The 24,263-nt window shown below is 41.3% G+C and overlaps 1 protein-coding gene across 1 annotated transcript; it reads right to left on the minus strand.

Moving 5' to 3' along the window:
- Positions 1 to 2,249: 2,249 nt before the first annotated feature.
- On the minus strand, positions 2,250 to 3,290 carry LOC132272596 (uncharacterized). The gene is made up of 2 exons (XM_059773712.1): positions 2,909 to 3,290; positions 2,250 to 2,860 (listed from the first exon to the last, which is right to left on the minus strand). The coding sequence occupies exons 1-2, from the start codon at positions 3,288 to 3,290 to the stop codon at positions 2,250 to 2,252; spliced, it is 993 nt and encodes a 330-aa protein (XP_059629695.1).
- Between the last annotated feature and the right edge of the window lie 20,973 nt (positions 3,291 to 24,263).

Below are 24,263 nucleotides of genomic sequence, written 5' to 3' on the forward strand. Positions count from 1 at the left end.
CCCAACAGGATTAACCCCCTCAGGTGTCTGGACTACTGGTCCAAATACTTTACGTTTAGCTAATGAATTTAGCTCTGCTTGTATCGCTTCTTTCCATTTTGGCCAATCATTTATTCGTCGACATTCTTCGACGTTTTGAGGTTCCGGATCCTCATTTTCAATATCAAGAGCAACAAGATATGAGAATATGTTGTTGACAACAATTTTATTTCTATTCCATCTCGTTTCATAATTTAATGAGATCTCATCATTTTTAGGTACCTATGCCTCATCATGAGCATGTGCCTCATCAAGGGTCACATCATCATCTGTTGCTTTTGCCTTATCAATATTTATTATTTCATCATTTTTAGGTACCTGAGACTCATCAAGAGCATCTGCCTTATCAAAGGCTATTATCTCAGATTGATCAATAAAATCTGTTGCTCTTTTGTGGCCTCTTCAGGAGTGCCAACTTTTCTTTGTGATTTCCTCTTATGAGAAACAATATCTTTTGCACCAACTGGTCTACCACGCTTCAGGCGTGTTTTAGATACATTTGCTGCATTACTGACAGAAGGTCTCTCAGGGACAACAATTCGTGCTGGTACATTTGCAGCTGGTATATGTGATTTTATCACTTTCTTTGTATCAGTAAATGCATCAGGTAATTGATTTGCAACATTTTGCAAGTGAATGATCCTCTGAACTTCTCGTTCACATTGGTTTGTACGATGATCAAAATGAGACAATTTCAGGGCATTCCAAGTAAGATCACGTTGCTGCTGTACCTTTTCTCCCCCTAATGGTGGGAAAACAGTCTCATCAAAATGACAGTCAGCAAATCGTGCTTTGAAGACATCACCTGTCAGGGGTTCAAGATATCTAATAATAGATGGAAAATCAAAACCAACATAAATTCCAAGTCTACGTTGAGGACCCATTTTAGTGCGTTGGGGTGGTGCAATTGGAACATATACAGCACAACCAAAAACTCGTATGTGGGAGATATTTGGTTGTTGTCCAAAAACAAGTTGTAATGGTGAGTACTTATGATAAGCAGTTGGTCGTATACGAACTAATGATGCAGCATGTAATATGGCATGACCCCAGGCAGAAACAGGTAAATTTGTTCGCATAAGCAAAGGACGACCAATTAGCTGAAGTCTTTTAATAAAAGATTCAGCCATACAATTTTGAGTATGAGTGTGTGCAACAGGATGTTCAACATAAATTCCAACTGACATGCAATAATCATCAAAAGCTTGAGAAGAAAATTCAGCGGCATTATCAAGACGGATTGTCTTAATTGGGTAATCAGGAAAGTGTGCCCGTAATTTGATGATTTGAGCAAGAAGTTTAGCAAATGCAATATTACGAGTAGAAAGTAGACAAACATGTGACCATCGTGTTGATGCATCAATTAAGACCATAAAATAACGAAATGGTCCAGATGGTGGATGGATTAGCCCACATATATCCCCATGAATTCGTTGTAAAAATGGAGGAGACTCAACAATGACTTTTGAAGGGGATGGTCTGATAATCAACTTACCTTGTGAGCAGGCGGTGCATAGATGATTATTTGGTAAGATGATTTTTTTATCCTTTAGTGGGTGACCATGTGAATTTTCAATAATTCGACGCATCATTGTACTCCCTGGGTGACCAAGTCGATCATGCCAAAGTATAAAAAGTTTTGGGTCACAAGATTTTTTATGGATCACAACATTTGACTCAATTGTTCTAATGGTTGTATAGTATAACCCAGAAGAGAATACAGGGAGTTTTTCTAATATCAGTTTCTTGCCTGAGGTAATGGAAGTAATGTAGAGATATTCGACATTTCTTTCATTTGCAGTCTCAATATGATACCCATTAGGACGCAAGTCTTTAAAACTCAGCAGATTTCTCCGAGATCTTGTAGAATATAAGGCATCATTGATTTGTAATCTAGTTCCATGTGGTAAAATGATGTTGGCTCGTCCGGAGCCTTCAATCAAGTCGGTGTACTGACACTAGCGTCTGTCAGAGTTAAGTGGGAAAAATATTTTTGATCTCGAAGGATTGTATGCGTTGTTCCGCTATCTGCAAGACATATGTCTTCACCATTTATTTTGGAACTAGTGAGATCCATTCCTATTCATGCAAATTTCTTTATCAGAAAAAAAACTTTTATAACAAAAACCTTTAATACAAACTAGAAAATAAAAACTTTAGTACAAGGACAATAAAAAGCATAGTAGACAGTACATAAAAGAAACATAAGATTAACTGGTGTGGACATTTCCATCACCAATCAGGAAGTCTATCCTTCCATCACGATCATCAAAAAAATCTGATACATCCAGATTGGTGATGTTAACTGGCTCATCATGATTAATGAAATTCATTTCCAGATTTGTGGTGTCAATTGGCTCATCATGATCAAGGAAATTCATTTTCTTTTGTTTTCCCTTTTCTTTTATTGAGGCTTGATACAGATCAGCCAGATGCTTCGGTGTACGACAAATACTTTGCCAATGCCCTATCATGCCACACCGATAGCAAGTATTATCATGAGCCTTGGAAGGTTGAGCCACATCCTTTCCTTTTACTTGTCTCGTTTCATTATGATCTTTCCTTTGAGGATATGGTGTGGATCTCTGATTGCGAAAATGTGAGGATTGATATCCTTCACGATAATAAGAATGATTTCTACCACGACCATATTCATTATTGTGGTAGTTATTTTTGCCACGACCATATTCATTTCTACCACCACGACCACGTCCACGTCCGCGTCCACGACCACGGGATGAGGCAACATATGTTTCTGGGATCGGTGTCGATCCAGTTGGACGGGACTGGTGGTTTCTCAATAAAAGTTCATTATTTTGTTCTGCCACAAGCAAACATGATATCAGCTCTGAATATTTTTTAAATCTACGCTCTCGATATTGTTGTTGCAAGAGTACATTCGAGGCCTGAAATGTGGTGAATGTTTTTTCTAGCAGAAGTTCATCAGTAACAGTATCACCACATAATTTCAATGTAGAGCTGATTTTGAATAGGGCAGAGTTATATTCAGCCACAGTTTTGAAATCTTGCAACCTCAGTTGCAGCCAATCAGCCCTGGCCTTTGGGAGGATAACTGTTTTTTGATGATCATATCTGTCTTTCAAATTGTTCCACAAACAAAGTGGATCTCTTTCAGTGAGGTATTCATTTTTCAGTTCCTCACTAATATGGCGCCGGAGAAAAATCATGGCCTTTGCTTTATCTTGCAATGATGCATCATTCTTTTCTTTAATTGTGTCTCTAAGGCCCATGGCATTCAAATGGATCTAAGCATCCAGAATCCATGATAAATAATTTTTGCCAGAAATATCCAGGGCCACGAATTCCAGCTTTGTCAAATTTGACATTTTCAAAATAACTAGATGTGACAACAGTATAAAAATATAATTTAGTATAGTATATAAAATAAAATGACATTAAATGAGATAATAACATAATATAAATTATTTAAATAATAAAGGTGGTAAATCCAGCCATAGTAAATAAATTAGTAAAAAAAAAGCGGTAAAAGCGGCCTATAAATCATTAAATAATAAAGATGGTAGAACCGACCATAGTGTAAGCACATATATCATTTAAGTGAACAAATTTATTTTATGAATAATAATCCATAATTAACAGTTCCTTACCCTTTGGAGTCAGAAATATTATTTTATCCGATAAAGCAAACCAACCCAACAATCTATCAAAACTAATATCACAAAATAGATATATAGTTGGGATAGAAAGAGGGAGAGAAAGCTTCTTCTTTAAATCTCAAATGGGTTGAGTGTCGTGCTGATAACGTGTAATAAATATATGTGTATGTGTAAATATATAGCGAGAGAATAATGAACGGAGAGAGAGAGGACAAACAAAGAGACTCAGAGAGAAAGAGAGAGAGGACGAACAGAGAGACAGAGAGAATGAGACTTCAGATTTTTTTCATTTCAAAATTGTACATGCCCAATGCCTTTTATAGGCTTCAATAATGGCTTCTTCAGTACGCTTCCATAGCAATCTTTCTTTGTAAGCCATAAAGACTATGATTACATGTATGACTTAATAAATTTGTGGAGCCCACAACAAGTGTATATCTATATAACAAGAACTTAATTTTAAATTTTATCAAAGTAAACACTAAAGCTATGTTTAGTACAGTTGAAAATAAATAAATGATAAAATTAGATATAAAAAAATAAACAAATAAAAGGAGATGACAGTATTATCATGTTTGGTAAATTAGAAAAATGATAGTAATTATGTTTGGAGAAAATAAAAAATAAGTTATTTTAATAAATTTACAACTATATATTTTTTTAATATATTTTGTCTTTTATAAAAAAAATGATAAAAATTATTTTTTTAGTCACGTTTTTATTTCCTTATTTTTAGTCACGTTTTTATTTGCTTATCTTTGTATAGAAATTATTTTTTTAGTCACGTTTATATTTCCTTATTTTATATAGAAATTACTTTATTAATAAATTTCATATCCATTTCCCGCTTACAAGTTCTATAAAATCTGAGTTTTCCAAAAAACAAAAGTAAAAGAAAAAATCCTTAATTTTAATCTAAATTCACAAATTGTAGAATTATATACATCCAATTTAAATATGACTATTCAAAAGTTTGAAGAAAAAAAAAAAATCAAATTTTTTAACCTAAACCCACAAATTTACCCAAAATGTAAACAAAAAAATCTGTGTAAATTCCAAGTGTTGATGTCAGTCAAAGACAAAAGGAAGGAGATGAATGGATAGCTATTTCTAGGCTTTGTGCTCTAATGATGGATATGGAGAATAAGTTAATATTAGGGTTTTGTAATTTTTTTATTTTTTTTTCAATTGCATAATGGACCTTTTAATTTGAAAGTAGCCACATCAATGCTACATAGATTCACTTCAGGATAATATCCCAACTCTCTAAAAAAAAAAAAATTAAGGGCAAATTTAATATTAACAAAATCTTATTAAAAAGAGTAACATTTTATTCCATTTTTTTTTATTTCTCCTCAATTTTTTTCTTTTAAAAAGGATAATAAAAACTAAGAGTGGTCCGGATCATGAATTGGGAAAATATGAATTCGCCACCGATCCGTGGAATATCAGATCGAATTGGATCCACGGGTTATAATTTTTTTAAATAGTCCAATATTATTATTTTTTAACCATGGCCTAATAGTTAAAATTTCAATTTATCAACATTAAGTCATATATTTAAATGATCATTAACTAATACAGTATATTCTTATATGCCATTAAATGATCATTAACTCATTTTAATTTAAAAGATCATCAACTAATACGGTATATTCTTAGATGCCATTAAATGATCATTAACTCATTTTAATTTAAAAGATCATCAACTAATACATCACACCGAAGGATTTGGCCAACCCCTTTGGCAGAATCTACGTGGCTGCATAGCTGTCAAAAAATTAATATATTCTGTTTAGCCTCTGTATTACCAAGCCTGACGGGGACTGAACTTGCCGGCAAGCATGCGATGTCGATGCAGATGAAAAGTAATGACAAACTACGAGCAGTCACTGATCGGTGATAAACGGCGAAGTTTTAATTATGCTCGGACGGAACTTACCAGTGGGCAAGGAGAAACCGTAAACTAGGAGGACAAATAGGTAGAATCGGCGTGATACGCCGCTATCCACCATCGTGGCTCAGACCCTTGTCTGTCGCCGCCATTTTAGTGCCACCACTGAAGTTCCCCTCGCCGGTCAGATCATCCTCAGCCAAGGTCCTCCTCCATCATAGTTCAGAGCATAGATTTGTTCTCTATTTCGCCGGCGACTCTCGGTTCAATCCCGCCGCTTCACCGCCATTAGTCTCTGTCGGCGACCTGTTCCTCTCTCTCTAGATTTCTTCTCAGTTCAAGACCCACCACCGTTCTGTCCATCATCGACAGTCCCGGCGTATTCACTGCTGTCCACCACCGCAGCTCAAATCAGATAGGTGAGTAAGGAGAAACCGTAGACTAGGAGGATGGATAGGCGGAATCAGTGTGATACGCCGTACCTGAAGTATTCAGTCCTTACTGCCCGCCGTGCAATTGCCAAAAACTGGAGTTTTTCTCCATTTTTGTGGTATGACTAAGCCTCTACTCGCCGGACTAAACTGGGTTTGAGCTTAGCGGATTTAGTGGTAAGTGGAGTTACGACAAGAGACGACGTGGTGATGGTTGTGATAGCGTGTTGAGCCGGCAAAATGATGATGAAGAGGACGTCGAGATTAACAACGTTAGGTGACGGTGACGGCGATCTTCATATCAGTTTGCTCTGAGGAGAGAAGATGAATAGACAACAACAACGTGTGATGATGTTGAAGATGCAAGAAATTCATTCTCCTTTCTCTCTCTAGAAAATTCTTAAACTTCAATAGAAAATTTTTCCCTCTTCTAAAAAATATCCCCCTCTTATCCACCTGTAATGGTCTATTTATAGACCATTACAAATATTCTAACTAACTGATTACATAAGGCTCCTATTCAAGGGTTTTCTTCCTTTTGGGCCTGACTTTCCAATGGGCTTGATCTTCTTCAGTGGATCCTCCAAGCTCGGCCCATTCCGTGGTGCTTTTGCATGGGCCATACTTCAATTGTTTGACCCGATCCAATGCCAACGAGCTATAACCGGCCCATGCTACTTATTGCATCCTCAACTGCCCCCATAATTACTCCCTATTGATTAGGGGGTAATTATTAGAGGCTGCTAATCATGACCTGACGGCTCGAGAAGATCGCGTGGGAGAATGGACGGTTAGATTTGGGGGTCGGCGTTTCAAGATTCAAAAAACTCCTCGCTATCCTGACTCATCAGCCCTCGGGCCCACCTTATCTTTATAAGCCTCATAGATGTTCCATCGATTCCCTTTACCGTCTCCATCTCACTTTCTGTTGTTCGAATCTTCTCCGGCGATTTCTTGCAAAAGATCCTCCTTCCAGCGACCTTGCAGTACTCTTTGTCGTTCTCACTTTCTAAGGTTAGTTTCATTTGCATTTTTCTTTCGGAAGACCTTTTTCTCTTCCTTAAAATCTTCATTCATTCTCACCATGACTGTAGATCTAGATGCTCTTCGCATGAAACTTCACCTCCCTAACGATATACAAATTAGAAATTACCCTAGAGAGGTGAATATCAGAACCAGTGCTGGCCTTCTTCCCGGCGAGGTTCTGTTTTCTCACCTTCATCTTAACCTCCTTAGGTTCCCTTTGCATCCCTTCTTTTGCTACGTTTTCAACAAACTGAAACTTTCGCCTTTGCAAGTAAACCCAAATTTCCTTAGGATTTTGTCTGTTATACTACTTCTGATCCGTGACAGAGGTCTAAATCTGGACCTCATAGATCTTCTCCTCTGCTACAAGGTTAGCAAGATCAGAACTGATGAACCGTTTTACCACTTTTTCCCCATTGAGAAGAGGTCCATCTGCACAGATAAAATCAAATCCAAGAAGGGTTGGAAGAAAGATATAATTGGGGTTAGGGGAGCCTGGTTTCCTCCAGCTGTGGAGGATTTCCCTATCCCGAGCACTTTTGGAGAGTGCTCTGTCTCTTCTTACAAGAAATACAAAACCCATAAGAGTGACTGTCCTTGCGAGATTTGCATTCCCCGTTTTTGTACTTTCTTGTGCCGTTCCTTAGGCATTCCTTGTGATGATTTGAGCTACAGTGTGTGCAGGGATAGGGCTAACTACCTGAAGCAATACGTTCTGACCAACGTTCCCTCCTACTTGGACCTCCTCACTTCAGACAACCTCCTTGCTCTCTCAGCCCTCGGCAAGACAATGAGTCAACTCTAGATCCCTTCCTTTGGCAGGAGGATAACTGCCCACAGGCCTGTTATCACCCCTGCAGCAAATTCTTCACCAGCTTCGGCATCTTCCTCTGCTACCTTTTCTGATACCACTCCTTCCACCGATCTGATCGTGACGGCTACTGACCCGATCTCCAACACAGTGACCGCCAGTTCGAACGTGACCCCCTCTGTCAACAATCCTCCCAGTTCTACTAATGCTTCCGCACGGGAAAAGGCAAGAGGAAAAAGGCACCAGCCTGATAGTGCCCTCAGCCTCGATGATCCTCCTTTGTCACAGAGGGTTAGGGCCGAATGTGCTACCTCTAGTAAGGCCTTCTCAGACTAGGCCTCCTACCCTTTCTGGGCACGCCTCAACCTCGGGAACGGCACCATGGAACCCTCGCTTCATTCGAACAAACGGATCGTCTGTAAAATCGAACGAGACTATGTTCAAGGATGGTTAGACCGCTATGGCATACTACAGGAGCATGTGGACTCCCAAGGACATTGAGGTAGCCAAGGGTCTATCTCAGAAGGAAGTGTTCAGCCGATTTCCCTTATCTGCCATGGAGGTAACTTCTGCCTCTTAATCAATAAATCTTTATACAGTCTTTACACTTAGTTTCTTCTAACCATCTGTTCGGCTTAACTAGTTGTCCTGTATATCTCTTCAGACCCTGTACGGGATGATGGCTATGCAAAAACAGGTTGAGCTTATGAACGCCAAGGTTCGTACGTTCTCTGACAGCCTTAATGCAGCGAACAAGGAGAACGATGCTTTGGCTGCTCAGAAGACCGGGTTGATGGTTCAGCTTGGTAAGGTTGAAAAGGAGAGGGACTCGCTGAGGAAGGAGATCGACTCTCTTCAGGATGAGAGGAATGCATTGCAGCTCGAGAAGAGCGTCTGGCATACCGAGCTGGAGTCCCTTAAGGCTGAAAAGGAAGAACTGCTACGCCTTCTGAGTGATGAGCAATCCGCTCAGATGGCCTTTGAGAAAAGGGCTTTGGACGAGTGCAATGCTTTACTCGACACCATTAGTAGGGTAAATGGTGGTATGCTAGCTCTACATGCTCGGTTTTCCAGAGTTGGGGCCCTCAGATATGCTCAGGGGTTCCGAAAGGGTTATGCTGATCGTGTTCCGGGTGAGGGTCAGACTGGTTCTACCCCTGATGATGTTAACATGGAGTTGGAGATTGACCCTTCGGGTATTTATGCCGATCCAGACTCCACCGCTGCTGAGGGCATATTTGATGAGTGCCAAGAGATTGCCTCTTCCCAGATCACTCCTACTCCTTCTGCTGCTCTGACTTTGGACATTCTTCCTCTGTCCACCGTGACTCCATCTGTTACTGCCGCTGAAGATAACCCTCAACGGAATGATTCTTCCAACGCTATTGAGGGTAGGACTCAACAGAACGATTCTGTCATTCATCTCGACTCTCCTCCTCGTGAGGATGGTGACACCAACAATGATGAGGAGACCGTCCAACATCATCAAAAAGCTGACGAGCCAAACGCTTCTTAGTTAGAACCTTTTTGATGTATTGACTTTCCTTCTTTTGTATTTTTGCCATCTGTATACCTCATCGTTTTTGTAACTCTTTAAACTTTATTATTAATGAGATGGTCGACTTCTGATCAAACTCTTTCTGTAAATTCTTTGATTTAATGATTTGGTCTGGTTCTTCCCTGTATGTCAGTGGTTGGCGTTCGGTTCCTGGTGCCGAAGGCCACTTACTTTGCTAAGCGGTGGCGCTCAGCTAGAATGTCACTTGCCACTTTCATTCTTTTATTTCTTTTGGCAAGTTTTTGGCGTTCGGCTCATGGTGCCAGCTGCCACTTACTTTGCTTAAGTGTCTGGCGCTCTGCTAGAATGCCACTTGCTACTTGGCTTTTTATTTCTTAGCAAGTGCCTGGCGCTCGGCTAGAATGCCACTTGCCGCTTGGCTTTGTACTTCTTAGCAAGTGTTTGGCGTTCGGCTCATAGTGCCAGTTGCCACTTACTTTGCTTAAGTGCCTAGCGCTCGGCTAGAATGCCAATTGCCACTTTCATTCTTTTATTTCTTTTGGCAAGTTTTTGGCATTCGGCTCATAGTGCCAACTGCCACTTAATTTGCTTATGTGTCTGGCGCTCGGCTAGAATGCCACTTGCCACTTGGCTTTTTATTTCTTAGCAAGTGTTTGGCGTTCGGCTCATAGTGCCAGCTGCCACTTTCATTCTTTTATTTCTTTTGGCAAGTTTTTGGCGTTCGGCTCATAGTGCCAGCTGCCACTTACTTTGCTTAGGTGCCTGGCGGTCGGCTAGAATGCCACTTGCCACTTGGCTTTTTATTTCTTAGTAAGTGTTTGGCGTTCGGCTCATAGTGCCACTGCCACTTCTTTGCTTAAGTGTCTGGCGCTCAGTTAGAATGCCACTTGCCACTTGGCTTTGCTATTTTTACTTAATCAACCTCTTAAAGAGGAATATTATTTTTATAAATCTCAGAAACTTGTACATTCGCCTGTATTCAATTGAAAATGAACAAAATTCAATATTGAAACTCAACTTTTTATTGATAATACCTCTTCAGAGAAGTAGCATTCCAAGGCTTGTTAATCAGCCTTCCGGCCATGGTCTCTAAGGTATATGCCCCCTTTCCTTTGGCTTTTGCAATTCTGTATGGACCTTCCCATGGTGGCATCATCTTTTTGACTATCCCTACCTTCTTTTTCAGAACCAGATCACCCGGTGCAAAGTCTCTGTGCTTTACTTTTTTGTTATGGCTATTCGCAAGCGTCTGCTGCTAGGATGCGAGCCTTACCGCCGCTGCATCTCTTTTTTCCTCCAACAAATCGAGGTTAAACCTCAACATACTGTCATTATGCTCTCGGTTCCATGCCAAGCTTCGAACAGTCGAAACCAAGTGCTCGACCGGTATAACTGCCTCGGTACCATACGCCATGGTAAATGGGCTTTCTCTGGTCGGTCGCATTGGGGTCGTTCTGTAAGCCCATAGGACGTTCGGCAGTTCATCTAACCATTTTCCTTTCTTTTCTTCAAGCTTCTTCTTGATACAAGCAAAGATTGTTCTATTTGTGATTTTCGCCTGTCCATTGGCCTGGGGGTGACTTACTGCCGCCAGCTTTTGATTAATTCCATGTTCCTCCAACAACCCTCTTACTTGCTTACTGTCAAGGTTGGTCCCATTATCCATGACGATTGACCTTAGAACACCAAACCGGCAAATAATATTACTCCAAATGAACCGTCTCACATGAGTTTGAGTAACGCTCGGGTACGGCTCTGCTTCCCCATAGATTCATGATTGACTCTTCGTGTGGTGGGATGTTCATGTCCAAGAATGCGGATGAGGCTTGGACCTTACTTGAGAATTTGAGTGAAAATTCACTTCAACACAATTCTCGTAGGGCTCCAACCTCAACCACTCCAAACAACACCAACCCTTGTCAACCAAAATCAATAAGGGGGGAATCATCTCAAGTGGATACCATCACTCATAAATTCTACCAATTGATGGCACCACATCTTCCTCCTTCGTTGTCTCAAAATTCAGCAAGTTCAGTTTGTGCTTCGTGTACTAGTCCATTCCATCTCTCGGAAGATTGCCCCACACCGGAGCAATTTCCCAATTCCAACCAAGAGCAAGCTAATGCCATGTTCTCGCGGCCCGGGAACAATCCATATTCCAACACCTACAATCCGGGTTGATGAGATCATCCGAATTTCTCGTGGCAGCAACAAGCCCCACAAAATTCCCAATTCCAAAACCAAGGGCGGCAAAATCAGCCCTCTTCTCAATATCAAGGTAGACCTTTCCAAGCCTCTTCAAGCTACCGTCCTCCTTACAATCCAAATGTCTCCAATCAACCTCCTATGTGTCCAACTGACGAGATAGTAGCTGCAAACAAGCAAATGATGGAATCATTAAATAAGCAAATAATGGATGCCAACAAGCAACTCTTGACATCCTTGCAGCCTACTCTCCAAATGGTTCACTCTCATACTCAATCCATAGCTAATCTCGAAAATCAAGTGGGCCAAATAGCTAACTCGGTGAATCAATTGCTTCAAAAGGACAAGGGCAAGCTTCCCTCTCAACCTTTTGAAAATCCTAGAGGAATGCATGTGATTGACGAAACCCCTCCTCCAAGTGGGCCGACTCATGAACAAGTTCAAGCTATCACCACCCTTCGGAGTGGTAGAGTGGTTGACAACAAGGTCGATGGAGACAAAAGCGAGGAAGTTTCTCCTTTGAAAAATCCAAATTCAAGCTCTTCTAATCCAAATTCTTGTCCAAATACCATTCACGGAAATCCCACACATGTCACCCCAAATATGGAAACTACTTATGAGCCAAAAGCTCCGTTTCCTCAACGTCTTCAAGAGTCGACACATTTTGGGAACAAGAATTGTAAAATTCAAGACATGTGGGAAGTTTTCAAGCAAGTGAAGATTAACTTGCCCCCCTTGGATGCTATCAAGCAAATCCCTCCCTATGCAAAATTTCTCAAAGATTTGTGCACTCAAAAGCGCACTTCTAAAAATCATTTGCCAAAAAAAGTGAGGTTGACTGAAAATGTTAGTGCTATCATTCAGCACAGCACTCCCCCGAAGTATAAGGATCCGGGTGCACCCACAATCTCTTGCGTCATTGGTGACAGCAAAATCGAGAGGGCCTTCCTTAACTTAGGAGCTAGTGTGAATTTAATTCCATACTCAGTTTACCTACAACTTGGTTTGGGAGATCTTAAGCCGACTTCCGTGGTTTTGCAACTTGCCGATAGATCGGTCAAGCATCCACGAGGTATTCTCGAGGACGTTATCATCAAAGTGGACAAATTCTACTTCCCGGTAGATTTTGTGGTTCTTGATATGGAACCGGTCTATGACCCAAAAAAGCACATTCCCGTGATCCTTGGTAGGCCATTTTTAGCCACGGCTAATGCATCAATTAATTGCCGAACCGGGGTGATGGACATTGCTTTTGGAAACATGCAAGTCAAACTCCACATCTTTCATGCAACTTAACATCCCTCCAATGAGGATGATTGTTTTCTTGTGGATGTCATTGATGAAGTGGTCGAAGAATCTCTCCCCTTCATTCTAAGCAAAGATCCTCTTGAAACTTGCATGTCCCATTTTGACTTCTCAAACTTTGATGTTGATCAAGCCATTCAAGAAGTCAATTCCTTGCTTAATATTAGTGCTATCATGGATGTACCTCCTTAGAAAATTCCAAAAGAACCACTTCCTCAACTTTCCACCACTCCTCCGGTCCCATCATTGTTATCTCCGCCACAACTTGAGCTTAAGCCGCTCCCGGCCCATCTCAAGTATGTGTTCCTTGGTCCAAAGCAAACCCTTCCGGTCATTATTGCCTCGGACCTTCAAAAAGACCAAGAGACCAACCTTTTAGCGGTGCTCCAAGAGCATAAAGAAGCTATTGGTTGGACAGTGGCAGATTTGAAAGGAATTGACCCCTCCATTTGTATGCACCGCATTCATATGGAGGATGACGCAAAGCCTACTAGAGAGGTCCAGCGCCGGTTAAATCCAAATATGAAGGAAGTGGTCATGAAAGAGGTGATCAAATTGCTAGATGCGGGAATCATCTATCCTATCTCTAATAGCAAGTGGGTGAGCCCCACACAAGTTGTCCCCAAGAAATCCGGGCTCACCGTTGTTGAAAATTCAGCGGGTGAGCTCGTGCCACAACGAACCACCACCGGGTGGCGTGTGTGCATTGACTATCAGAAACTCAATTCATCAACTAGGAAGGATCATTTCCCACTCCCATTTATTGATCAAATCCTAGAAAGGTTAGCCGGCCAAAGCTTCTATTGTTTTCTTGATGGTTATTCCGGCTATAACCAAGTGGCAATCGCCCCCCAAGATCAAGAGAAAACAACATTCACATGTCCCTTTGGTACTTTTGCCTATCGACGCATGCCTTTTGGTCTATGCAATGCACCGGCAACGTTCCAAAGGTGCATGATGTCCATATTCTCCGATATGGTTGAAAGGTTCTTGGAAGTTTTCATGGACGATTTTTCCGTATTTGGCTCCTCCTTTGACTCGTGTCTCAAAAATTTATCTCTTGTGCTCCAAAGATGCAAAGAGACGAATCTCATTCTAAGTTGGGAGAAAAGCCACTTCATGGTCCAAGAAGGCATTGTTTTAGGACATGTCATTTCTAAGCGGGGAATCGAGGTAGACAAGGCAAAAGTTGAGTTAATCTCTAATCTTCCTCCTCCGAATTCCGTCCGTCAAATCCGTTCTTTTCTTGGCCATGTCGGATTCTATCGTCGCTTCATCAAAGATTTTAGCAAAATCTCACGGCCCTTGTGTAATCTCTTAGCCAAGGATGTTCCGTTCAATTTTGATGACGCTTGCATGGAAGCTTTCATCAAACTTCGCATTCTCTTCTCCTCCGCCCCAATCATGAAACCCCCTAATTGGTCTCTTCCCTTTGAGATCATGTGTGATGCATCTGACTATGCATTAGGGGCGGTTTTGGGCCAACGTGTGGATAAACTTCCGCATGTCATTTATTATGCTAGCAAAACTCTCTGCGATGCCCAATTGAACTACACCACCACTGAAAAAGAATTGCTAGCTGTGGTGTACGCCTTGGATAAATTTCACTCTTATCTTCTTGGCTCCAAGGTCATCGTCTTTTCAGATCATGCCGCTCTTAGTCATTTGTTAGCGAAAAAAGAGACAAAACCCCGTTTAATTCGATGGATCCTCTTACTTCAAGAGTTTGACATTGACATCCGGGACAGAAAAGGGACCGACAATGTTGTCGCCGATCATCTCTCTCGCTTACTTCTTGAGAAATCTTCAGAATTCGCAGCCATCCGTGATTCCTTTCCTGATGAGCAACTTCTTCAAGTTTCACATTCTACTCTTCCATGGTTTGCGGATATTGTCAATTATCTTGCGATTGGCAAAATTCCAGCTCATTGGTCCAAATAAGAGAGGGACCGGTTTTTCTCCCAAGTCAAGCATTTCTTTTGGGAAGATCCGGAACAATTCAAGTATTGCCCGGACCAAATCATACGGCGATGCATTCCTGAAACCGAGGCCACAAGCATTCTAAATTTTTGCCATACTCTTGCTTGTGGAGGCCATTTTAGTGCCAAAAAGACCGCTAATAAAGTTCTTCAAAGCAGATTCTTTTAGCCTACCTTGTTTTGGGATGCATACAATTTTTACAAATCGTGTGAACGATGTCAAAAACTTGGATCCATGTCCCGAAGAGACATGATGCCCCTCACCAACATTTTAATTGTTGAAATTTTTGATGTGTGGGGGATTGACTTCATGGGACCATTTCCATCTTCTTATGGCTATGAGTACATCCTTGTAGCGGTGGATTATGTGTCTAAATGGGTTGAAGCCGAGGCTACCAAAACCGATGATCATAAAGTCGTGATCCATTTCATTCAGTCTCACATCCTTAGTCGTTTTGGTACGCCCCGAGCAATCATTAGTGATGGCGGATCTCATTTCCGAAATCGTTATCTAAAATCCGTCCTTGCTAGGTATTCCGTCATTCATAAGGTTGCTACACCTTACCACCCTCAAACGAGTGGTCAAGTAGAGATTTCTAACCGGGAGATTAAGCATATTTTGGAAAAAACGGTTAGACCGGACTGCAAAGATTGGTCAATAAGGCTAAATGATGCGCTTTGGGCTTACCGGATAGCTTATAAGACACCCATTGGCATGTCACCATATCGACTTATCTTTGGCAAAGCATGTCATCTCCCGGTAGAATTAGAGCACCGTGCTTATTGGGCCATAAAAAGGTTCAATTTTGATCTCAAACAAGCCGGCTCTAATCGTGCGTTGCTATTAAATGAACATGAGGAATTGCGTAATGACGCGTATGAAAGCGCAAAAATTTACAAGGCAAGGACTAAAGCTTTTCATGACAAACACATCGTCAAGAAGTCTTTTGCACCGGGACAAAAGGTCTGGCTTTTCAATTCCCGCTTGAAACTCTTTCCCGGTAAACTCCGGTCAAGATGGGATGGTCCATACATTGTCACTACTGTCTTTCCTCATGGAGCAATCGAACTTCATGATCCTGCAAAAGGATCACTCTTCAAGGTTAATGGCCAACGGCTTAAGCCTTGCATTGATGGCACAATCCCAACCCGAAAAGTTGAGGAAGTCCTCTTGACGGACCCAATTTATGAGGATTAGTGCCAGCTCTAACTTCGTCTAGCTATCGACATTAAATTTAGCAAAGCAAGGGAATAAATTCTTTCGATGTTCCAAGCTTCCCTACCTCCTTTCCATTGCCTGAGCCTTGCAATTTTCTGGGAAATGGTTTCGAAAAGCCAAAAATTTGATTTTTTCTGGAATGCTCTTCAGTTGTGTTCCACAATTTTAGACCGGCTTCTTAGACCTTCTCAACTCTTATTTTCATTCCCGGAAGTTTCCGGCTCTATCAGGCAATTTTCTCAGACTTTCGACATGGCACTCACATGCATAGCCTCTCATAGTTTGAAAATTTTTCCAATTTAATCAATGCATTAGCAAGATGTTGCAAAGTTTGACAATTTTTCCAAAAATATTCCATCCATGCATTACATTGGAATGAATTTACAAAGTTTTAAAAATTTTCTCCAGAAATTTCATTCATCCATGCTATGTGTGATGTTGTACAAGTTGGAAATTTTTCCATGCAATTGAAATTCATGCATGCATCATTAAAGAAAAAAAAAATTTCCATGACAATGCATCCAGGCAAATTGCAAATTGCATCATGTATACACAGTCTATCTATGCATAGTAATTTTGCATGCATTCACAATACATACGAATAAAAAAATTCATGCATACATCCATGATGAAAAATTTTGCATTCAATGCATAAGAATGGATTCCTGCATGCATAAGAATAACAAAATAAATAAATAAATAAATTTTTAAGGTTTAAATTTTGCATGCATGCATGTATGAGAATGAAAAAAATGTTTGCATTCTACAATATGTATGCCTAAGATATGTATGCATAAGTGCTCGGTTGGTCACTCATAATGTAAGGTTTAAATTTTGCATTCATACATGCATAAAAATAATTAAAAAAAAAAAATTGAAAAAATTTGCATGCATCCATGCATCCATGTCAGATGAAAAATTCAACTTCTATGATGCTCAAAATTCCAGCTTTCTGTGCTCCTTTCTAGCCTACTGTCCTAATTTTGAGCATTCAAGATCTAAGTTAGAGTGCTCGCAGCTGCACACCAATGTCAGCACATCATCCTGAGGCTACTGTCTCCATTTCACGCACTCGAAGTCCATTTTCAAGTGCTCGAACACTTCATGCATCACAACCCGAGACACTGCCTTCAATTCGAGTGCTCGCAGGTTCAGTTCGAGCACTCGAATCTGCAACCCTCACCTCTCGGCACTTCTCTTTCCTCACCCTAAAACCTCACCACCCCATGCAAACCCAACTTCACCTCCTCCACCTTTTCTCTCTCCTCACTCCAAGCTCCCAACTCTCGGCATCTCACCCACCAAAGCTTCACCATGCAAGCAATCAACCATGCCCACCAAGCATCAACCAACCTCAAACCTCCAGCATGCATGCCCCTCCATCTCCTCTCAACCCACAACCATGCATGCCCATGCATGCAAAACCACCCACACCTCCCCAACCAAGCATGCAACTCTTGCATGCAAACCCATCCCAACCTCAACCCCACCTCACCATCCTGACATCATCCTCACCAACCCACCATCCACCACCCTCACTCTCGGCAGCTCAAACCAAACTCCCTCACCAACTCTCTCTCTCTCCACAACCCAATTATCAAACAACACAACCCACACCTCCTTCTACACCCCAACCTTACCACCTTTCTTCCTCCTCTCCAACCATCTTCACCATTCACTCTACCACCAACTCACCACCACTCTTCACACCATGCACTTCCACCCCACACAACCAACCCCATCCATGCAAACACCAACCACCCTCCTCACCAACCCAGCCTCCATCACTCTCGACCACCAACTTCCAAACCCACCACCTCATGCATGCCTCCATGCCAAGCCACCTCACCTCCATAACCAAACCACCCTCAAACCCATGCAACCAACCCCATGCCTGCCCCCAACAACCAACCAACCCCCACTTCACACACCACCACCTCTCATGCCACAGCAAACCTCACTGCCAAGACTTCGAGCACTCGAAGTCCCATTTCGAGTGCTCGAAGTGTAGAGCACCATGCCCCATCCTCAGCCGAGGCCACTGCCCCAATTTCGAGCACTCGAAGACACTCTTCGAGTGCTCGAACCAAGCTTCCCTCTCTCTTTTAAAACCACACAACCTCTCTCTCTCGACCCAAGCTCCCTCATCTCTTTTAAACCCCCACAACCCTCTTAACCAAACCTCCTTCACCATCCACCTTTCTTCAACCCTCTCAACCAAACCACCTTCACCATCCCCTTCACCTCACAACCACCAACTCAATCTCCTTCCCCCTCACCTCTCGGCCTCCCTCTTAATCTCTCCCTCTAACCCCTCACCTTTGGCCACCCACCACATACAACCCTCTCTCCCTTCCACCCCACCTTCCCCGTTTTCCCTCTCATTCATGCATGCATTCACTCCATGTGCCTCCATTCTTTTTCTTCTTCGCAAGGTATGTGAGCTTCTTTTTTTTTCTCAATTCCTTGCCTTTATTTCTGTTATACGGAGGATGGGAATGCATTGTGGAGGTTGTGTTGTTTGTGGTTGCTGAGTGCTCTATGCTAGAGCTTGGTTTGATTGTCAAAAATTTTTGGTTTTCTTCATCCCTCCCACTCATCTTCCCATTCTCTCTTTTGTGGTGCACGCCAGGTGCTCGCTGAAAGTCCTCAACCAAGTCCACCTCTCTAAATGTCTCGTGCCGGTTCTTCTCGCCCTCCTCGACCCTCTTCGGGTGCCCGTGCTGTCAATCGTGAGTGACCACGTGATCCTTAGGATCGCAAACACCTCAACTACGAACTCTCATTTCCGCTCACGGATGCCTTTGACATTCTACCCACTACTTCGTGGGCTGTCGCCGAATTGACTAACCGACGTCTGCAGCACATTTGCGCACCCCTTGCTAGGGTTGCCTACCCCCGTGTAGTGCGCCTCTTCTACCAGAATCTCCAATGCCCTGAAGAGCCACCCATTTCTCTCACTACATCCATTGATGGCACCACCTATGCTTTCACTATGACTGACATCATTCAAGTTTCTGGTTGCCCCATTGAGTGCCCCGATGACATTGTCAATCGTGAGAATCTCCCTTTATATGAGGAGCCGGATACATTAACTGTGGAGCAGATTGCCGCTGCCATTTGCACTGTTGACGATCCTACTAGGCCCCGGTCTTTTATCTGCAAAACCAATCTTCCGGAACGCCTGTGGTTCATTGACACTGTCTTCAAGCACAATGTCTGCCCTTTGGTGCATAGCACCGAGCGTTGGGGCCTCCTTTTGCAAGCCTTATATGCCATGGACCAAGGCCAATGGTTCTCCATCCCAGAGCTCATTTGGACCACATTTATGAAGTTTTGGCATGATGCTCGTAATGCATGGGTTCCGCGAGTTGAAAATCGAAAATTGCCTTTGCCGTTTTTCATCACTCGGCTCCTTCAGCCCAAGGGTTTCATTGTTCATCCCCATGAACCAAAAGGCGAAAAGATTAAAATTTTTACCCAGCGCCGGTGGATCAATGTTCTTAGCCATTCTAGTACCCCTCAGCCTGCTGCCCCCATGTTCATCCTCACTCCACCTCCTCCTCCTTTTGAGGATGCTTCCACCGCAGCAGCCACTGCAAGGGTAGAGCCTCCGGTCGACTCTCACCAAGACCAGGCTTTCATCCGGGCTAACTTTGCCGGTATTCATGAGCGACTGGATCGTTTTGAGAATTCTTTGTCCGCGTACACTCGGACTCTGTGTGAGACTTCTTCACGTGCTGAAGAAGATCGTCGTCTTGCTGCTGAAGACTGTCGTGTCGCCACTGAGGAACGTCGTTTGGCCTCCGCTGAACGGCGTAAGACTCAATCTCTCCTCCATTCCATCCTCGCCCGTTTACCCTCTGGACCGTAGCTTGTTGCAAGTGTTGGACTTTATCTTTTTGTTTCATATGTACCTATTTCTCTTGTATCTTTTGTTTTCCTTTTGAACTGTAAGAATTTGCTATGTATAGGTTGCTCTAGTAGACATGATCCCTGTACAGCTCTTTTTGTAATCATGTAAACTCTTTTTACAATGCAAATTCTTTCTGTTCTGTTAACTTTCGGTACATTCTTTTTCTATATTTATGCTTGTGCTATTAATGCTGTTTGTGGTTGTTTCTTTTTGTTCTTCATGATGCTCTCCAGGTTGCGCAGTCCAATTCAAGTTTGGGGGGTTTTGTATTAAGATGTCGTTTCCTCCCCCTGGGTATTGTTGTTCTTTTTTTTTTTTTACTCTTTGTCATTTTTGTCTCTAACTTACATCCATGTCCCACATTGAGGACACTATGTAGTTTAAGTTTGGGGGTGCATCAAAGCATTCTTGGCATAGTTTTGGTATCATATTTTTGTAAAGCAATGATAGTGTAACTTGGAACTTGTCGGAGACAAAGTATATGTTTAATACCTTGTGTATAGAAGCAATTGAGAAATTTTTGAAAATAAAGAAATTTGAATTTGATGTGATCATGCAAATACAATATAGTCTGTATAAATGCCTCAATTAGATTCTTGCTGGATTTACACTCTTATAAGCTTCACAATGCACAGATGCACATTGGAAACTTAACTGTGAGGCATGCAACTTGATTGACCTTGACCTTGGCCTAGTTAATCTGATTTGATGAACCTGATAGATGGATACCTTTGGCATGTTTCTATTAAAAAAATAAAAATAAAAAAAAATAAATAAATAAATTTGACCAGTTGACGTTCGTAGCCTTTCCAACTCGAGCTATTAAGCCCTAGGAGTGTCTCTACACTTAGCACCATAAAGCCGTCTGGTTTGGGAGTTGTTGGCCTAACGCTTGCTACAAAGGTTGGTTAGAAAGCTTAAGGGACTTAAACATTGCAGGGTCATTCAAAAAAAAAATTGTAATAAACATGGTTCGTTGGAGTTCGTAGCCTTTCCAACTTGAGCTATTAAGCCCTAAGAGTGTCTCTACACTTAACACCCTAAAGCCATCTGGTTTGGGAGCTGTTGGCCTAACGCTTGCTACATAGGTTGGTTAGAAAGCTTAAGGGACTTCAGCATTGCACAACCATTCTATGTTTCGCTTATGAGTTGCAATAAATTGTCAACAAGCAACAAAAGTTGTCTTGTAAATAAAATCATGCCTTAGGGACCTCATTTAAAGGGGAATTCAATGATTTGAAAACTTGTGCTGTGGAATTGGAAAAGAAAGTAAAAGCCGCATGTTGAGAATCCAATTCACTTTCACTGGAGTTTGAGTTATTTCCATTTAAGAGATGACAATTGAATTATTTATATGGACTATGATGTTGATGCATGCATGTTGAAATGGTTGTTCCCAATTTTTGTATCAATGCTTCATATATGCAAGGTAGTCTTCCCAATGATCCCGTCTCCAGCTCTTTATCTGTTTCAAGTTGTATTTGAGCTATGTTTATGTTTATATTTGCCATGGTGAATATTTTTGTAATAGTATTCCCATGTTTTCATTCCATTGAGCTTTGCATTTTGGTTTTGCTAAGGGACTAGCAAAATGTAAGTTTGGGGGTGTGATAAGCGCTGAATACTGTATATTCAAGCGCCCTAAATTACATTAACAAAGTCCATTTATTGATTATTTTATGTAGATTAACTCCATTTGCATGTTTTTATGCATTTTCAGGTTAAAGTACAAAAAGGAAGCAAAAATGATGCCTTGTGGAATTTTGAACAAAAAGGGTGCCATTTCTGAATTTCTGGCAGCAGTGATCTTGACTTTTGTCGCCATTTTCGACCTAGCAAACTCAAGAACTGGACTTCCATCATAACATGAAAGATTTAGATCTCTGAATCAGCTTTCCAAATCTTCAAGCGGTTAATCATTCGGAGTTCGGAGCAGAGAGTTATGATCTTCTTAACAGAGGTGCGCAGAACTGCCTGGCAGCACTGAAGTACTGCCTTTCTCCCCATTTTCGACCAACCAGACTTGAGAATTGGGTCTTCATCAAAACATAAAGTTTTTAAAGCACTGAATCAGCTCTCCAAATCTTCAAACAGATCATCATTCAGAGTTCAGGGCACAAAGTTATAGCAGTTTTACCAAAGTATGTCAGCGCTGAGCAAGAAGAGCATGTTGCACATTACACTAATTTAGAGTGCTCGAGACCACTTTTCGAGTGCTCGAAAATCAGGCAGATTGCACTCGGAAATGGCTCAATTTCAGCCACTTGCACATTGGTTTCCTCAATGCCATCTTCCTTCTTTATGAAGTGGTTGGAGGTGTTCCTTGGAGGAGAGAGAGGGTTTTGTTGGAGAATAAAAGGCTACCAAAGGCCACACATTAGGAGGCTGGAATTTTGGCAAGATAGAGGGGAGAGAAGAGAGCAAGGAGGAGAGTGTTCTTGAGTGCTACAGTAGAGCTCGAAAATGAAGTGGTATTCTTCTTCTTCTTCTTCCATTTTTGTATCAATGGAGAGCTAAACCTCTATCTAGGGAGGTGATGAAGCCTCCCCTTTTGTTCATGTTCTAGATTAGGTTCTATTTTGGGGATTATAATGTATAAACTTTGGTCTTTTCATAGTTTAAGAGCTTATTACTTCTTGTAATGAATATTCATGTTTAAATGATTGATGTGAGTTATTTAGCTTGTCTTGATGATTCTTACATTAGTCTTATTGCTTTTATTTTTATAGTGACAATGAAGATATTAACTATGAATGGTTTTCAAGGCATGTTGATTTTGAAACTTGATATTCCATTGCTTAGGTACCTCCTTTGATGGACTATGCTTGATTCTTACCTTCATGTGCTTCATCATTTGATTGAATGCTTGATGGTCTTTTGCTTAAGTTAATGTATTTGATACTACACCCTAGTCTAGGTAGTCCAAATGTGTTGTCTTTTGATAGACCATTCTTGTTTTAATCTCATGAACTTTTTATTGGTTATGAAGCAACTATGTGTTGCTACATAATTCTTGATCATTGCTTATATAGTGTTTATCCCCAATTTAGTCTTGATTTAGCATGTATTTAGGGCGTAGGTGGATTCACTTCCCTAGTTTCCCCTTTTATTATCTCTAACTCTCATTTACTAGCACTATTGTTTTATGCACATTTGAATTCCTAGTTTAGTGACAAACAAAACAAACCCTCTATGAACACCCCTTATCACTCTAAAATGACTCTAGACACTTAGGTTGCCATAGATTAGTGCAGTCCCAGTGGTTCGACTTACCCGACCAATAGCCCTATTTTACAATGATTCGTGCTATTGCGAAAATTGATGTATAGTTGATCAACCGATCAGTCACGATAATCACGAGTATGAAGATGACCAAACCTTCAGTAGCCATTCATGGTTATTCCTCCGTAACTGTAGCCATACTTCCACGGTGAATAGAACCGTGAGCACCGAGATGAGCTTTACAACGGAAACCCAACTCCGGCAAAACACCGAACAAATAGCGACCCAAAACAGAGAGCTTAAACGCTCTAGTTCTGACGGTGATGAGACCCACTTCATGATTCCGACCAAGTTTTTGTATAGAGAGAAGGGGAACAAACCCATGTATTCAATTTCAAGGCCAACATAATTGAAACTAACCCTTGGACACCGCCGTTGCCGACAACAAACAGAAGGTCTTGCATGTCCTTTATATCGCGATGGAGATGACACACCACCATCTTAGGGTTTTATGCTGTTGGATCTTCAAATCAAGGTTAAATTGAAGAGAGAGAGAAGACGGGGTGAACCACTAACCCTTTGTTGTGTTTGTTTTAGAGAGAGAAAAATAGGGGAGAATGAGTTGGGTTGCAGATAGAGAGAGTATGGATGGAGTGAAAGTGTTAAATATGGGTATTTTTGTACTTTTAAAAAATATTTTAAGTTTTAAATATAACATTAAATAATAGTAAGGTCAAATTTGTCCTTTGGTAGCTAGTTAACGGGTCGGATATGGATATTGGGGCAATGTGATCACTTTTTAAAGTGTGGGGAATTTTATGAAATATGTTTGGGGTTTATGATCAAAATTTGAAAGTAATGGGGTTTTATGAAATTAGCCCAATATTTTATTACTAATATTTAATATTTATTTATATATATTTTTAATCATTTGGATTTAGCGGGGAAACTCATGTACCAAAATGTTACGAGATTGCAAGGGACATATTTTAAAGGAAAAAGTGCAAAAAAAACCACTAAACTATTGGCAAATTGCAACTAACCCCCTGAACTACAAAA

The sequence above is a fragment of the Cornus florida genome, unplaced genomic scaffold (assembly GCF_030987335.1).
Source record: "Cornus florida cultivar Cherokee Brave unplaced genomic scaffold, ASM3098733v1 CherokeeBrave_3.0.0_Hap2_Chr09, whole genome shotgun sequence".
Lineage (NCBI taxonomy): Eukaryota > Viridiplantae > Streptophyta > Magnoliopsida > Cornales > Cornaceae > Cornus > Cornus florida.